Consider the following 18278-nt stretch of genomic DNA (forward strand, 5'->3'; position numbering starts at 1 on the left):
GTTGTTGTTTTGCACATTTTCAGCCAGCATGCTGCACGATCTGACTGAGATTGTACAACCAAGCACTAGGAAGGGGTGAGCCAGGCTATACCAGCCCAATTTAGATGGCCTGAAGTGCTGTGGACTTTCTTCAGTTTCACTCTGATTAACATTAAGTCACAATCTGTATTTGGGGGTACACCTCAGTCATTTGCTGAAATACACCAAAGCTGCTTTTTTGGTTGACAAAATACCAATAAATTCTTTTTAAGAAGAAAATAGAGCTCCCACATTACACAGAATGCTGCAGGGTTTGCATGTTAAAATATAGTAAGCAGTACTGTTAGCATCCTAATTTACCACCTGAATTTGACCCACTGGTAATTCTTTCCACCTTACGTCTTGTTTTCTTTCCTGAATTATATATTTAGGTTTAATTATATTCTATTACATAATCATTCCCAGCTTGTAAATTTCAGGTCAGTCTAATGTCAAGATGTGCTATGCCAGAATCTATGAGGTAAACAAGTCTGGCTACTATGTAATAGTACCTGTCTCCCAGCTAAAATATTAAAAATGGCTGGTTTGCAAATGACCAACAGCTCAGAAATAAAGTTTTCATTTGAACTCAAGACAGAGGCCAAAGGACCGAGTTTTGAGCAAAGTGCTGTGCAACCCATCATGTAAACCTAGTTCTGGCTGAAGGGGTTACAAACTAAAAAATAAGAAAGAAAAAGGTTGTTGATGGGTTTTTCTTTTGACTGACACACATTTGATTGCCTTTTTCTATATTGGAGCAGTTTCAAAGGCATTCACTTAATCGCTTACACTTTTATTGTGCTCATGCTACTATTGTGTAGGATTGTATATACCCCCTCTGCATACAACTGGGCAAGTCTCTGTGTTGCTGTGTTAGGTCTGTGATTTCTGAGTGTACAAGTGAAGATGTGACACCTGAAGCAAATTATTTTCCTTAAAATGAGAGATTGGCTTGCTGAGGAAGACCCAAAATAAAGCAGATCAAAGTTAGGGTATATAAATGATGGGGGTTCATCCTCCTTTGAGAGAAACAGAGCTCAACATCTAATTGAACACATTTTTTTCTTTTTCCTTTCAAAAATGTGGAGTGCTACAGCCTCACATTGCACAATGGCACATGAGGAGAATGGGATTGCTTCTCTGGGACTGCGCAGGGGGCAGTTGCAAACAAATTGCCCTCTGTACACCTCAAAAACTTTCAATTGTTTAGGTTATCATTTCAGTAATATATACAAGTGGTAATGGGGGAGAAGTCAGTAAGATTTGGACTCGATCCTAATCTCTCGTTGGTAATAGAGCACAGTAATGCCTTCAGGCTTTCCACCCCACTAATACTTTCCCAGATAAGTGACCCATCAGTCACTTATGAGGGAACAACATGCCCTTCCAGCAGGACATGTCATTCTCATTAGATGGATGGCCGCATTTGGTGGTCGTAACCTACAGGATGGTGTGCTCTTTGAAGAACTATGGAGGGTCTGAATCAACTTTCCCTGTTTACAGTCACCTCAGGTCAAAAGTGGTTTTCACAGCCAGGTAGCTCAAAAACACATGGCTTTGAATAGCTGTAGACGTGGAGGTGGGGGTAGGAAGTCTGGAAACCTCACTTGCTTCTTCTAGCAGTTTTGGCGTATGTTCCATCACCCCTTGGTGCTGGGTAGATTGAATGATCTAGAGAATTGGGGCTCAAAGGTTAGATTGAGCCCTTGTGGTACGTAGCCTGCAACTATTAGTGCATTTAGCAGAACTCACAAGCTCTGATCTGAGAACCTGGTGGAGAAATAGCTCTTAAAGTGTCCTTTCACCTGAAGGAGGTGGGAAGGAGGTCAGAGCCATGAGAGCTGGTGATGATGGCTAGAGACAGCAGACTTAGCGTTTTTGCATACCAAGTGCAAGACTTGTTCAGACAATGGATGTTTCACAGTCCCATGCTGGTGTCCATGCATCTCACTAACAGTGTGCTCTGTCTGGGGTGTCTCTCTTACTCTGGGCCCTCTACCTGCTGCCAGGTCTGTGAGCATCTTGGTCTCTTATTGCCACCATGTTGCAATAACGTGGTAACAAATCTCCCTAGAAGGCTTATTTGCTGGGTACAAGCTTGCTTGCACTTTACTGGCCATGATCTATAAACGTCACCACCAGCAATCCACCTCCTGTTTCACTTGTGATAGCATAAGGCACCTTCCACATCTGGGAAGAGTTTGGAGGAATAACTTTGGGCATTGTATAGTGAGTTGGTATAGGCATACATCTAATCTGTTGCATGTGTACAGATGTGGAGTTGAAATACAGCGAGGAACATTTTCTGTTGGAAGGTGTTTAGGTAAAAATAACTGGTTTAATTGGGCTCTGGTTGTGTACCAAGAGCTATTTCCCCATGTAGCTGATGACTGTAAGGTTGTATATACATTCTTAATTATGCCATATAGTTTATGGTATTTATGCAAGTTAAAGTAAAAACCATGAGCTGTGTAATGAGATTGACCAGATCCAACTTTCTAGAACTAAAGCATTGCTACAGTGCTTTTGTGGCTGGGTTTCTAGTCCAGTGAAGGAAGGTTTCCAATAATGAAAACGTTTTTTTTTTGCCCTGCATTTCCTGAGTCTATTCTGAGTTGCTAAGTGAAATTTTAGTGTAGTTTCTTGTAGTCTTATAGAATTAGTTGAGCAAAAGGACATATTTTCCAAGTGTAACCAAGTAATTATGGAAGGGGGGGTACCCACACTACCTTGCTGTGGAATAAAGGGTTTTCTAGAGAGGATTAATCAAAAGTAGCAACCAGGGATTAACTTGACCTGCAATAGCTTTTCAGCCAACTTTACTGTTAGACAACCCTTGATGGTCCTACATCAAATAAGTTCTAAACACGTAGCAAGGACCTACAGTAGAAAGGAACACACCAGAGGAATGTGGTCTTTTGCAGCATTCTGCAGAAGGCCTGAGATCACAATCAATTTGACAATTACATTCTTTCACAGGACAGTGGAAAGAGAGGGAAGGAGTGAATTCAGGCCTAAACCACTTTTTTTACCATCTTAAAATTTCATGGGCTCAGTCCCAGAGTCTTCACACGTCACTTGCTGGAACTGCAGTGGAGAGAAAGAAAACACTTCTGAGCAACAGAGCCACTCAAGTGATTAAAAACTGGGTAGTGACCCATAAACAAGGTTTGCAAGCAACAGCAATGCATATGGATTTGGTAGAGCTAAATAGTCTCTACAAACAAATTAAATTACATCGGTCCTGTAGCCTTCTTGAATTATCTAGTGTTCAATGTAGACAAAGAGTGCTGTTAATTCTGTATTTTTGTATTGGTTCAGAATATATAAAGATAGATATTTGAGATATAAAAAACTTTGCAACGCTGGCAGTTTTCTAAGCTAAAATTCATGAATTACATTGATATTTCCTATTTGTCTTTCTTTTGTACAGACAAGAAAGAGGAGAAATCAGAAGGTATGAGTGTTCACTGGTTTACGAATCTAAGGTGGAGAGGAAAACAGACAGTAAATTAACTGGGCACAGTATGAAGCTACTTAAGATTAACAGGCTGGAGGAAATCAATACACGATACAACAGCAACAGACTGGAAAAAACTGCCTTTTTTCAGAGCATGGAAAAAGTGGAGAGGACTACACATTTTCATGAAGAAAAATTCAGGGAATCAGATCCTGGAATAGAAGACGAAAAGGTAACTAACTACATAATTAATTTTGTCTTCCCAAAGCATGCTTCCTTTCTTCTTCCAGTTAGTTTAAGAGTTTACTATGTTTATTTCAGAGTAGAACTGAATTTTTCTTTTCAATCTGTGAACATGTGTTGCCACTACAAGAGTCTGGTTGCATCTTTTAGTCTTTTGGATTCATAGAAGCAAGCATGTATGTTTTTATTTGGGGGTTTACCTACTTAAATTCAGAAGTTCCAAAGAAGTTGTGTGGTTCTGCAGCTCTTAAAAAACAAAAGGTAAATACGGATTCCCTTGGATTCATGTTTTGAAAGCATTGGTCTTACCTAACAGCAGTAGAATTTGTGGGGACTGAATGAGTCTCACATGAAGAGCAGATCTCCCAGAAGAACTAGGACAGCTTATTCCCTTTAACACAGGGGGAATAGGGCATGGTTCCTTGCAGAGTGCCGTGGTGGCAGGGACAAGCATTGTCCACTGTAGCTCTGTGTTGCATTTGTTTCTGGTAAGAACAGTAGTGGGAGCTACACTGAGTGGTCTCTGGCAGGAAGATAGCTCACGATCTTCCATCTCAAGCAGCCAAAATGTGTTTGGAAACAGCAAAACACTCCTTGTATCGTGGTGCTTTTTCTGTGGGACAGTATAGAGGAACAACTGCTTTTATTGATATGTCACTTAGATGAGAACTAAGGAAATATGCTTACATTAGGGCAATGAGAAACAGTTAGTACACACTGGTTTGTGAAAAGGCTTGAAGAAAAAATTGTGCTATGGCTGATTGTGCACTATTTGTGCTGATAGGCCAGAGCAGTTTTTCAAATATTCTGAATATTTTCAAGTTCATATGATACCCTGGAGCATTGGTATATATTCAGTGACATTTCAGTTTGTCTTCAAAACTACAAAAAAAAAAAAAAAAAATCCTAATCTGCTAGGTCCCTTTTGTACAAAATTCTTTCAGTCTTCAGTAAACTACTAACTTATTATTTTTAGTAAAAGAAAATGATCTGCATATTAAAACAAAGTGTGTCTCATATAAGTAGGATGTGTTTAGGATGTGTTTAGGGAATTCCAGTGAAAATTAGAAAAAAAATATGGGTGGTTCGGGTTTGGATGTTGTTATTTACGTCTTTTAAAACAGATTTTTTCCAGTGAAAATCACAGCTTGCCCAGGTGAGAAAGCAGAAGCTGATATCGCTGCCACATGACTCTTCCTTTGTCTCTTTATGGTCAGGCAGAAGGAACTAAGTGTGAGCCTTCATAACATAGCCATGAGAGCTGCTTTGTTTACGTTAATATATCTTTGATGACAAATTTCAGATAGTAATTGAGGTGGTGGGATTTTTCCTCACTTTTTGCTGCAAAGTCTCTAACCAGTTGCCTTGATGTTTGCTTCTTCAGTCTAATGGTGGAGCTAGCTCTTTGTTAGGAGTGCTGTAAAATAAGCCAGGAAGAGCTTGGAGGTGCAGTAGGGGAAAAGTGAATAGGCTTAGAAGATGAACAGCTGGTTGCTAGTTGGAGAAATAGCTCTGTATTCCCATTTTAGCTCCTCAGTCTCCTGGGGACAAGACTTCAAAGATGAAAGGCAGTCCAACTGAACTCTGGTAATATACCAGATCACTGGAGTGAGGTTTCCAGATACATAAACATCAGTTATATTTCTCCTAAGCTTTTACAAGCTTAGAAGTTAATTGCAAAGCTTAACTTTCACACAAAATTTTTAGGAATTTCTCAGTGGGATACAGAATTGGGTCCTAACTGTGCTGTGAATGTTGATGAAAGGAAAACCAAGACCTCACTTTGAAAGGTCTTAACTCGGTCTGCTTCCCTGACAAACAGTTTGATTATACTGATTGGGAAAGGAAAGAAAGATGATTGTGCTGGCAGGAAGTGCAGTAAACTTTGCTCAGAGGTATGCATTTACATGTGTATGTTTGTGGGCATATGTACATAATTTCCGTGAATGTCATCCTGCTCATTTTGAAAGCAGAGACAAAATACCTATTCACTTCAATGGGAGTGGGTTACAACTCAAGAGACCATCTAGCAGAGAGCGGTCAAAGTCTGTACTTGCTGGAAGAAATAAATGCTGGATTCACATAATTGATATAATTACAGAAGAAAATGATCGCCCTCCTCAAAACAACTATTTTTCTAGAAAAACTTTTTTTGAACAGAAGCAAGCACAATTTTAATCTTTCAGTATAGTCTTGTCAGAGCAAAACAAAACAAAACAATTCTAAATAGAAGGACTCTCCACAGCCATTGCAATACAACTATGGAAAGTAAACCCACCAACTGTTGACCATCAGCCATGAATAATGACTTTACAGCGTAATTAATGTTTATGTCTTTGAACTGCCAAGAAGCTTCAGTGTTGCAGTCCTCTAGATGGCACTCTTTGCCACACCAGTTCACCTGGACCATTTTTTTTGTTGGAGAGGGTGGCTCAAAAGGACTCATGATAAAACTGCTCTTTACCTCTTCTCCATGTGTTTTGTTTTGAATGTCCCCTTGCTGCCATTTATAGAGTTGGCAGCACGTGTTTATATCTCAGCTAAATTCTGTCCTCAAGAGCCAACACAGGGTTTTGCTTCAGGTGATACATTAACAAGTGAAAGACATTTTGTTTTATAGGAACAGTATTCTGTGTGTGTGTAAGAACCAGATGAGAAAAAGAAACAAAAATCTAAATCTGTCCTTGATCCACTGCACTGCATAGCCACACCAAGTGGTTGTTCTGGCCCAAGGGAAGTGGCTCTTTCCTGGTTAGTGATGGGTGAGACAATGCCATTATTCTATTGTGAATCACTCTCTGAAATTAGAGCATTAACTCCCTATCCCTAATGACAGAGCCATTTTAAATGCTGTAAAATTGTCCTCTTCATGGTCAATGACTTGTTTTTAAACCCTGGTTCCACGATTCTGATGGGCACAGCTTGATTCTTTTCTGTTAGAAATGTTCAGAACTATTGAAGCTGCTAGGCTCATATTTTACAAATTAAAAACGAAGTAAACCCACCCACGTTGGATAATAATTAAATGACCACTTTTTTAGGAGAGCAGTATTAAATAAACATTAGACAAAAGTTAAATCTAGTCTTAAGCAAAGCTTCAAAGCTTCTTGAACTTTGGCAGACCACCCAGGGAAAGAGACTTGAAACTCAGGGTCTCTCCCCACACATAAAGCTACTGATCTTAAAGCAACCTAGAGAGCTGGAGCTACAATTGCAGTTCCTGTGGTTGAATCTATTACAAGTCGACAGGGTAATTGTTGAGTTTCTGGATCTTATCATTTGCAGCTACAAGGCTACAAACCATTACCTCGGTTTACCATCCATTTACTCATTTGCAATCTAGTGCCAGTATGGCATTCATTTGGGCAATATGCTGTGATGGTTGAGTTGCTCCCTACACATGCACGTTATCAAGCTTTTCCTTGGAGGTGTAAGTGTTGTGAAGGACCTCTACCTGCAGTTCAGATGCAGCTGAACTGTTGTGGGTAATGCATTACCTTCTGTCCGCTGAGTGGTGGCAACACACACATTACATGCACATTTGTCTATAGTCTTCTCCAAAACAGAAAGAAAAGGCACTGGTAAAAGGCATTGATTCAAACCTATTTTTTCCCCATGATTTTACCTACTATGCTTTACCTAACATTTGTGGAGTTGTTCTCTAGTCACCGCAGTTCAGTTCATGAACTAAGATATATTAAATTGGCTAAAGCACAGCCTCGTGTACCAGCATAGTATTTCTGACATTATTGGTAAACATAAATGTGAAGTTTAACGTTTGCTAAAAAAGTGATTTTGTCAGCTGCAGCTTGTTATTGTTTAAGCAATAAATCCTAGCAGCTCTACTATTCTTGCTGTCTTCCCTGAAAGAACAGAATTGGCAAGAAACAGAGCTGCTCTTTCCTTACGGTCATATTTCAGGCCTTCTTAGTTGTGTTCTTATAAGGAACCAAAGCAACAAAGAATAAAGGAGATTAAATTCCCACTAGCTAGTTTTATTTGATTAGATAGTTGCTATGCCAGTTCATTTTGAAGAAGCTCTAGAGACATATGAAGTACTTTCAAGACAGGTAATTATTTTCTTGCCTTTTTTTCTCTTTTTGACAAAGCTAGAAAAAATGCTTCTTGTTGTCATTTTGTGAAGAAAATGTCTTTAATCAAAACTAAAAGTGGTAATTTAATTTTAAATCTTTTTCCATAGGTGTTTATTGTTTCTTTACTTGGCAATACAGATTTCCATGCCAAAATATCCCTTTAATGATATTTTGAAAACAGGTTAAGGACTAACTTCTAATTATTTATTGTTGTTGGAAGTGTTAGATATAGTTCTGTTGGATATATTCAGTTGGGATTCAGTTAAGCTAGGCCTGGTGTTAGCTGCTTGTCCTCTAATTCTTTGTCTCCAATAAGAATGGGATCAGCCTTTGCTCCTTTGGCCCTGCTTTCTCTCTCTTGACCACCACCACAATTTCTCTAATGGTTACTTCAGCTGCATTCTCTGTATGGCAGAGGAGGAAATGGCCTTGGTGGTAGCGATACCTTTGCACATTTCTTTTTCGAGGCGAGGTCAGGCTCATGGCATTATTTTGAACAGGGAACAAAATGATCACTGTTGAGTGATTTAACCCAAAATAACTTTTCTTTACTCCCCAGTACTGACCAAGATATTTATCTAAATAGTTTGACAGAAACCTATTCCTTGTTTTACCATTTTAGTCAAGAATGCCTCTTCAACAAAATTCTGCAAGGGATTCTGTACATTTGCAGTGAGACTTCTTAACTAAGAAAGGCTTCCTTCAGCCTCTAAATCAAAGCACCATGTCTAAAGGTTGCCTTGTTATAGTCAGAAAACTGTAGGAGGACCAAGTTTGGGCCAAGCTTTATTTCCAACTTCCTTTTCAGCTTGCTTGAAATTCTGTCATCAGGCACCCTGTTGCCAATCTCAGTCTGGCAGGGCTTTACAAAACATCCTTTCTGCAGTGCACTCCTCAGGTCCCAAGTTCATGGCAGTCTGCTGTCATGTATCAATGTGTGTGATTGCATGATTTCAGGCAGTTGTGTTTTACTTAATGCTCCCAGTTCCCATATTTACACGAAATAAAGACTATCAAGATTACCTGATGGAAAAAAAAAAAAGCCAACCCACAACCAAAGCCACCCTCCCCACCATAACAACTACATAACAACTCAAAATGTGATTTTTAAGTGCTCTGAAGTCTTGGAAACTAAAAGATGAGTAAGGAAAGAATGGCAGTCATAATGTTTGAATCTCTTGATTTTTCAAATGATGTTATGATTTTTGTACTTTCATTTTTGAATTTTTAGTACTTGAGATTTCCAGTGCTCATATTTCCCCACAGCCAGAGGGAGTGTGTTAAATTCATTGCTCTGATCAGAGAAATGTAAAAGTGGAAAATAAATAAATTGCACTGCCTTCTTACTGTTTCATCTTCCGTAATGACTGTTGGTAATTATGGGCACATCTTAAATATATCCTTATATGTAAGGATTATATATTCTCTGCATCCTCACATGTGCCAATGAAACATGACACCCTGTGTTCCTCAGATTTTCAGTTCTCTGTCTCTATGAGTAAAATAGCTTCCCTGGACTTGTAATGGAGCTGGTTGCAGACTTTTTTTTTCTTTTTTTCTTTTTCTTTTTTTTTTTTTTTTTTTTAAACTGCAGTTGCTTACTATTTCCAATTTTAACATCCTGTTTTCAGTTTTTTAAAACCTTTCCAGGTTTTGGCTGCTCAAGCCAAAATTTTCCTTGCAGAATTTACACCACATTGAATTGCTTGGGAAAATTCAGAAAAAGAAATCTGTCTGTTCCTTGAAATTTTAGGGGAAAGTAGTTGCCGTGATGGTACTGAAAGTGTCCTGTCCCTTTGGTTGAAATGATCCAGCATCTCCATCCATTAGATCCTTGGTAGCTGCCAAGGGAGCAGATATTGGATATCAGATGGGGATATAGGAACTGCTCGGTGCATGGTGCCGGTTTGGATAGGAGAGCAATGTGAGTAGACTGTAAGTACAAGAACAGAAGGGACTGCAGACAGTAAAGCCATGGCATTTCAAATCGACTTTCCTGTGCATGTGCACTATTTTTTCCTGTGCACGTGCACATTTTAAGTGAATGTCTTGAATTTTGCTCTTCATTTTATTTGTTTGTTCATTTTTTCCCCACTTCTTGTCTACTAAAAGAGGAAAAGGACCCAGTAGATGACCAGTGGCCTGCCCTGCTAACTGTAAAAGGATTGCGCTGACACTTTGCTTTCATTTGAGAAGTTCTGGGATGTCAGAGTAATTACCATTCAAGTCCATGCAATACACATCTCATGTGTAGATCTCCGCACCTGTTTCAAGCTTGTCAGTAGGCCATCACTTCTTTTCCTTATAGGTTCAGGGAATGTGTTGAAGTATGAGATGGGATCCTGCCGCGTCTCCAAGCCTTGTCTAGCTAGGTGGTACTTATGGAACTAGGGAGGGTTTTGAAGGTGCCTGCCAAATTGCATCTGCTAGACCAAGACACCCAAGTTAATCAGTTGATTAAAAGTACAGGGATGGATCTACCCCTGCAAAGAAATGCTGCCTGGATTGCAGGTAGTTTCTGCCTTTTGGCTTCGTATCTCTGGCATGCATTATGGGCTGTGTTAAGCTGTGGAAGAAAGAGAAAGATTCCTGCACCTGGAAGTACACAGGTAGTAGATATATTTTTAATAATTAAGACATATTCCAAGTCTTTTTCAGTATTAACAATTTCAGTATTAATAAAACAAGTATAAATACTTATTTCCAGTATTGATATTGTTTAACTGGGTGAATGCTGCTTGTGTTTAGATGTAGCCAGTTAAACCTGTGTGTTCTTTCTTGGAGTGAAGGGGAAAAAAGTCTTTTTTTCCCTTAGGAAAGGGAAAAAGTCTTCCCCCCCCCTCTTTTTTTTTTTCCCTTATTCTTCTCTTTTATGAGAGCATACCCTGCAGTAGGTCCCAGATAGCTGTTGATGTGCTGTTCAGAAAGGTGCATCTCTGCCCTTGCTGCTTTGTCTTCCATTAACACATGACGCATCCTCTAGTGACCTCTGCTGGGTGCAGTAAAGGGATTACCTCAAGGGTACCCTCTTTGGCCATGGTGGGCATGAGGTTGCCGGCCTGTCTTGATGTGAAACCCAGAGATCACCAGAAAGGCTACTTACTGCCCATTATTTTCTTCCATGTAGCAGTTTCTTCCCACTGAACTAGCAGCTAATTCTTGGGACTGGTTCGTTGTTATATCGCTAGGTGTTGCAGTCAAGGATAGTACATAAGTTTGTTGTGGTTTCCTGTAAAGTAATACAGTGCAGACATGATTTAGCTCAACAGCTTTTAGACGAGTTCTTGACAGGAAACATTGCTTGAATGAAAGAAATATATGAGCTTGGAAAGGCAAAAAGGAAGACGCTGTCTCTAGAGTAACTCTGAGTCCGTAGATTGCCTGAATGTGTAGGCTTTTAATTATTTTGCTGCAAACAAGAATTTTCTTGTAATCTCAAAACTGATTTCATGTAAAGGGTTTGCATTCTGAAATGCCTGCAACCTCACCCTGCGTATCTGCCTACTACTGCTAGCCAGGGAGCCATGATAATGGAATTTGTATTAAATAAATGGAATTTGTGCTGGGTGAAGAGCTCAGAGGACAGTGATGAGAATAATAATTGAAAGATTATTATGCATATCAGCACACCATAAAGAAATAAAAGAAAGGCAAGAAATAGTGTAGAATTCTTTGTGTACTCTTCTATGATAACCTAAGAAACTCATTATGTGGATATCCTCTAATTCATCGGCAAAATTGTTCTCCCAGAAGTCTGAACTAATATTTTTCTAAGTAGAAGCAAAAAAAGACAGATTGTATTAAGGTTTTTGATGCTGTTTCCATGTAAACTGATTCTGCTTTATGGCATAACATGCATGGAGAAATAGAAAGAAGGGAAAAACATATTAGAAATGTCTTTATCCATGTTGTTAGTTAATTTAATAAAGTGTCACTGAATGACGATTTGATAATCTTATTTTTTGAAGCATTCACTTTAAGTAATGAACTTTCAGTCCATTCGTCAACCAACTTGACAGAAGATGAAAAGCTAGCTTTTGAGTACTGTGCTGTCAAGGAGAATGCTGCCTGGGATATGCAGCTCTGCTGGATTTAAAGTTCAGTCGCATTCAGTTACTAAGCCATTAACAGCGTATAACTGTGCATTTTATGCAAGACAGTCAAAGAGGAGTGGTAAAGAGAAGTGAAACAACTAATGTACATGTCAAAACCACACTAGCACCCTGATCTTTATAGAAAGGGGCTTCTTTAGATTCACTGGCAGATAAAAATAAAGTCCGTGGTTAGTGATTTGCATTTTATCTCTGATGCAGTCTTGAGCTGTTATTTTACTTGCAGATAAGCTTTAAAAATATTATCTTTTTGTTTATGCTTAGATCACTAAAATTTTGTATTTTTTATTGGGTGAATTGTGGTATGTGAGGAAAAGGAAGCTCATTTCATTCCACTATTCTCTGTTTATTGTACTTCTACTGCCTTGCTACTATTAGTTTCCAGTTTTTAAGACCTTTCTGTCTAAGGCTAGTGTATTAATTGGTATTTGTTAGTAAGATCACCATATCCATTGTGTTGTGAAGGAAATAGGTTTTAAAATACCTTGTGTTAAAACTATCAGAGATAGTTTTGTAGTCTTTACCTGTGCTAAAGTATTCTTTTCCCAAATTTTGCATAGCTCAGTGACTATCTGAGCTCTCTGTCAGTTTTTTTTTTTTTTTTCTTTTTTTTTTCACATGGCACAAATCCGCTTTTGAAACTCAGCATGGTAACATCTGTCAGACATCTGTTTTTTTTCGGTTGCTTTGCAACTTACTTTATGTTTGTTGAGTTGAAAGGTCTTATATGAAGCGCAAGGTTCCCTATCTGCTAAACCCTCATGCATAGAAAGGTGGCATGGACTCAGAAGTATTTCAAAAGCAGGGCAAGCTTCCTCGCCAGGGACTGGCAATAGGGCTGTGCTCGTGCAGGGACTCCTGGATAATCTGAATCCTTTGCTTTGGGAGGAAATGAGCCAACAGCAGGCTGAGACCAGTGTCATCTCAGGACCCCATGGCATGTCCATTCCCGACTCATCCCTTCCCTTCTCTTTCTAGAGAGGTATTATTGTCATCTGCAAGTAAACCATTCCCAAAGCTGCCTGGTTCCTCTGCAAGCTGGGACATGTCTTGTGGCCCTCAGGCCTGTGAACCTTTGGACCTCTGGCTGGTGTGATCAGAAAGGATGGTGATCTCTAGTAGAGTTTGTGTTTGAGAATGGTTCTTTATGAACTCCCAAAGTGCAGAGAGAAGGGGATGGGGTCTAAAGAGTGTTTAGAAGGATCTTGCTCGCTTTTCTGTGATTCTGGAAAAAATGTGAGTTTGGCTTCCTAAGGGATTATGAAGGAACAGTGCTACCTTTAGGTCATGATGCTTCCTTCTCAAAGCAGAGTTGATCGAGGAAGAAAACTTACAGCTATAAGAAATAAATTCCAGCAGATGCATTTTATTTCTACATGTGATAATCCAGCAGAAGAAGACTTCCAGTAGGCAGGTAACTATACTTTTGTAAGCCTTCAACCAGCAACGAGATGAGCTTTGCATTAAATTCATCCTGTCCTATCAACATTATTGATTTTTTGAAGGGTGTGGGATCTTATTAGACTTGTGCATTTTGGCATTTATGCTCTTGGACCTTTCTCTTTTTCCTGTGCCAGCTTACATGTATTTTAAACAGAAAGAGTCTGTAAGAATGACCTCTGAACAAATTAGATGGTTGAGCAGGAAAGCATCACAGCCCTGTTTTTGTTTTTCTGGATGGATAATAGCTATGGCTGAAAGCAAACATCCAACTTGTGCTCAGTTCTGTCTTGTCTCTGGGAGACCCCTTACTCAGTTACTAAGAACTCAATTTCCACAAAGAGTGTAATGAATGTGCAGCACTGGAAGACATGATACTGACATGATACATGACTGACATGATACTGACATGATACATGATACATGATACATGATACATGATACATGATACATGATACATGATACATGATACATGATACTGACATGATACATGACTGGAAGACTGGATGACATGTTCAGCAGGATAAACAAACTTCCAAATAGCTGTGGTTTCCCTCATTAGCTTTGCTTTTTGTAGCTGCTCAGTGGGTTGTAAAGAGCCTTTGATACTTAGTATATGTGTTATTATGAGCAAGCAGAGACCCTAGCTGAGCTTGTATGAGGCGCTCACTGTACAGATAGGATCTACTCCAAAGAATTCATTGTCTGAGCAGCTGGATAGGAGATCAGTAAAATCAGAAACAGACAGAGAGATGGATGAAGAGTCTCCTCAGGTCATGCTCTCAGTCAGTGTCAGAGACAACTGTAATATGGAAATGAAATTGCTGACTCTCTGTCTAGTATCCTCTTTACATAGCTATATGCTGAGATCTGGGGGGAGGCATGCCTCAGAATCCTCAGCCTGCTGGATCCCAGCCATTTAATGAATGCTAATTACTTTGCAAAGGTCCTTCGTGCTATTTGATCCAGAATCTAAAATTTCAGAAATCTGCAGCGGCTTCCTAGATGTTTCCATTATTTTTCTGATGTTCATTTACTTGCAATTCACTCCTTCCTCCCTCAGTTCATTCTCCTTGGTTTTTATTTAGATCCTAAGAGTTCTGTGGTGAGAGGTTTATCATAACCTTTGGAATTTGTGGCTGTTAAAACGTATGAAAAACAGATCACTTTTGATACATCAAAGGCATAGATACTTATTTCAGTGTAAAAAAAAAGGTAAATCTTGGCTGGTTAGAAAAATAGCTCCTTTCCTTAAAACCTCCTCTTTGCCCTTGGATGCATGGCTTAGCACGGACTTCTTTCAGCCGTGATCACTCAAAGGTGTCTCATTACAGGTTACCTACCCAGCCAATTTGTAATACACACTGAGATGCAGGGGGATAAATCCAGAGTGTCCCTGTGACCTTTCTCTTCTGGCACTCTTGTGCAACGTCTAGTGGACACGTTTAGCAGAAGTCACGGTGCAATAAAAGTGACTTTCCAGTGCTGAGCCCAGTGTGAGGATTCCAAACAAGGGCCTTTGCACAGGAGAGGTCACATTTCCATCACCTCAAAGAGAAACCTCATGTGGAATGAGCATTTGAAGGAGCTGAGGATCTTCATTTTTCCACTTACATGGACAATACAACATAATTCCTGGTGTTTGGGTCTTACGTGTTTACTGAAAATAGTTTTCTCTTGAGTTAAACAAGTCCCTTAATTGCTTATATTAAAAGTATAACTGTTAGGTACACATGGAATAACACATTAAGGAGAATTTTTCTAGTCAAGTATTTTAACTAGTTGATTGGCATTTACAAATGAAATACCTGAGAGACACAAAAGGGATGTTCTGTAACGTGTCCTGACTCTAAAGAAAGCACGTAAGATGTTGTTATAATACATATAAAGGAATTTGTTATTGATACTAAAATGAGAAGAGAGTATATTTCCATAGTTCCCTGTCTCCAAGGCTAACTAAACAGACATAATGGTACACAAGATCTCCCCAACTTTACGCCTGGACTAAACAGTGATTGAGCAGAGAAGTGGGCAGACAGGTTTAATTTCAGCTGTGACCCTATCTGCTTATGAGCCTGTTTATTTGACCTCATATCTTAAATAGTGACTATAGTTGAAGATGGTAGGAGAAAATTACAGCCCTTTATGTTGGCTGTTGGCAGTGAGACAACAAGGTGCAGGATGATTTTCTGTTGACCTTTGATGATAGCACAGCTCTTAACATCATCATTGCATTTTAAAGGACATGTTCACCAAGAGAACTGTCGCATTTGCCAAACCAAACATTTTCCGCTCTTTTCTGGTTTGTTTGGTTTTGGAAATTCATGGTAGACCTATGTTTGATAGCTCTGAACCTGGATAAATTGCCTAAAGCATATTGGTTCTACCCATTTTAGACCATCCCAAAGGTAACCGAGTTCTCCTATTTAAGCCTACAGTATGTATTTATTTCTTCCAGTTCATAATGTTATCAGGGCTTTATTATGGTTTTGTAAGAGTAGAAAATACAGTATGCAAATTTGGCTTGCTGGTGAGGGCATCTAAAGAATTATAGTGTTAAAGATCCTAAGTCCACATAGCACTACTAAAATGGAAAAATGACCAAAATCCAGATAATTAGGACAAATGAATCGGATAAATTTACTACAACTATTAACTTGCAATTTCTATAAAGATGTATTTTTCCCTTATTCACTTAGAATGTCAAAGCTGTTCTTCTTTCAAGGCAATATTCTAGGCACTAAGAGGCAGAAGATCTGTCTCTTTCCAACACTACATCCAAGGTTGGTATCTTTAAACTCTGCTATGGACAAGCTTCATTTTTAATTATAGAAAAATTCACTGTCTGTTAAAATAAAGAGACACAAATAAACGTGTGGGTTTATCCAAATGCTTGAATTGCCCAGGTCTCTGGTCGCGTTTTCTCTTAGGTGCCCTGATTCCACATGATGAAAGTGAAGTTCATACATACAGCTACTGCCTTTTCTGTCATGTTACTGCATTCATTAAGCACAGTACTTGCAGCACTCTCCTTTCTATAAAGAGAACACCTTGTACACAAAATAGTGCATAATAAAATATGTATTACAAATGTTTATAATAAAGTTGTACAAATATAAGTTTTAAATTCAATGGTAAGTCACTCAAATTTAAAAGTCATTTACCTCTGTCTACTCCAGAGAACAACCCTGAAAATCTTTAGTTAGGAATTCATGGTTTGAATTCCTAACGAGTCAAATGGATTTTATTTAATGGTCTTCTTAAAGAATCCCGATAAAATATTTTCTGTCTGCCACCAATTGCCAGCAGAGTGATTCAAAATATTTGCAAGGGCTAGCGTGGGACTTGTGAAAAAAGTTTGTGTGGTGCCTGTTTGCACTATTCCTGGCTCACGCCTGTGCTGTACTTGTTCCCCCTGCCTCATTAGTGTCATTTTCGTGCATGGTTAGATAGTTCAGGAGGCCAGCTTGGGATGCGCATTTACTCCTTTATTTCCTTAGGCAAAGCAAAGTTTTACTGCATTAGAGATTACTTATAAGCAGTGTAAATGAGTGACAGCTGTCACATTGGAGACCTTACAGTATAGGTAGGCTGGCCATTATAGAAGTGCATAGAGAAGCAGGGGCTCAGGGGATGGAAAGAAACATCCAAGGTCACCCAGCAGATCGGTGACACGAGCAGGTCTATCCAGGCCAGGGCTACTGCAGCATGACCCCCTTGTAATGAAAGAAATGTCTTCCTCATCACACCTGTTTCATATATCTGGAAATGTATTTTCTCACACATGTTGTATGAAACCCTCTATATTATTAGCTAGCATTTGCCAAGTATGTGGGGGATCTTTTTTATTTTTTTCCCCCACAAATTCTTCAGTCATCTCCATTTCAGCGTGATGTGACTGTGGTAGAGAAAATTGGCTTCTTAGCTACTTCTAGGTTCCAAAATCAGTGGAATGCTTAATTGGAAGAATATGAGTTGGCAATAATGATTTGAGCTGTATTTCCAGATCTGCCAAGTCTTTCATGGTTCCCAGGATCTTGTGCATCTGGAATCATACTGTTAATGTAAGCAGTGTCTGGTACTATGAATGGTTTCCAAAAGTCTTCAACAGACACCAAAGAAAAAATTAGACTCTTAAAAGTTAAAGGGAAAAAAATCAAAAAGAAATCACTTACATTTGACTTTAGAAACTGCATTTTACAGTTCAGTTTGGAAATCATGACAATTTATAGAAATACATCAATACATGGAAGGTCAAGAAGAAAAGCAGTTCATGTTGGTAGTGTTATATACAAGATTTATTGGCATGAATTTGGAACGGGACTTTATATTGGAGTTTCAAATGAAACAGTGAAGTTTATGCCAAGTAAACATTTTGTAGAATAAATTTTAACATGACTTTGGAGTATCTCTTCACCCATTGTTCAATATATATACATTTTTTTTCTTTTTTTCTTGTCAGCTTTGCGGTGCTCCACAGTAGTCCAGAAGAGTCATTCATTATTAGAAAGAACTAGATGAAACTAAAAGATAGCTTTCTGAACTACACAAGGCATTTAAAGTACTGCTATCTGTTAGTTAATTATAACTGCAAATGAGTAAGTCCTACTCGTCCCAGTGGAAAGCTGAGATTTTCTACTTTCCAGTGGGCTAAAACCACATGCTAGAGGGTATGTCCGGAGATAGTTCAGCATGTGGGTGGTCCTGGATTACACATTATTTGCAGTGATAAAACGATCACAGTGATCACATGCTTAAAGTTAAGCACGTGCTGAAATGCTTTGTTAAATCAGGGTTGTTAGGTATTATTAATAACATATGTATTTATTTGCACTGAGGTTGTGAGTAAGATCCTCAGTCCCGCAAACATCTAGAAAAAGACAGCCATACTTCCAAGGATGTCATATTCCA

At 38.9% G+C, this 18278-nt stretch overlaps 1 protein-coding gene across 2 annotated transcripts in view; it reads left to right on the forward strand.

Annotated features, from left to right (window-relative positions):
* The window catches only part of MYLK4 (myosin light chain kinase family member 4), a 79955-nt gene that overhangs the window by 10049 nt on the left and 51628 nt on the right, over nt 1-18278 (forward strand). The window contains exon 2 of one of the 2 annotated variants that reach the window (XM_068670933.1): nt 3452-3710. In XM_068670933.1, coding sequence (XP_068527034.1) covers nt 3452-3710 — 259 coding nt within the window. Of the gene's footprint in view, nt 1-3451; nt 3711-10233; nt 10425-18278 lie in introns of those variants that run through there. The other variant, XM_068670934.1, reaches the window with a different exon arrangement.

This window comes from Anas acuta, chromosome 2 (assembly GCF_963932015.1).
Source record: "Anas acuta chromosome 2, bAnaAcu1.1, whole genome shotgun sequence".
In the NCBI taxonomy this organism is placed as follows: Eukaryota; Metazoa; Chordata; class Aves; order Anseriformes; family Anatidae; genus Anas; species Anas acuta.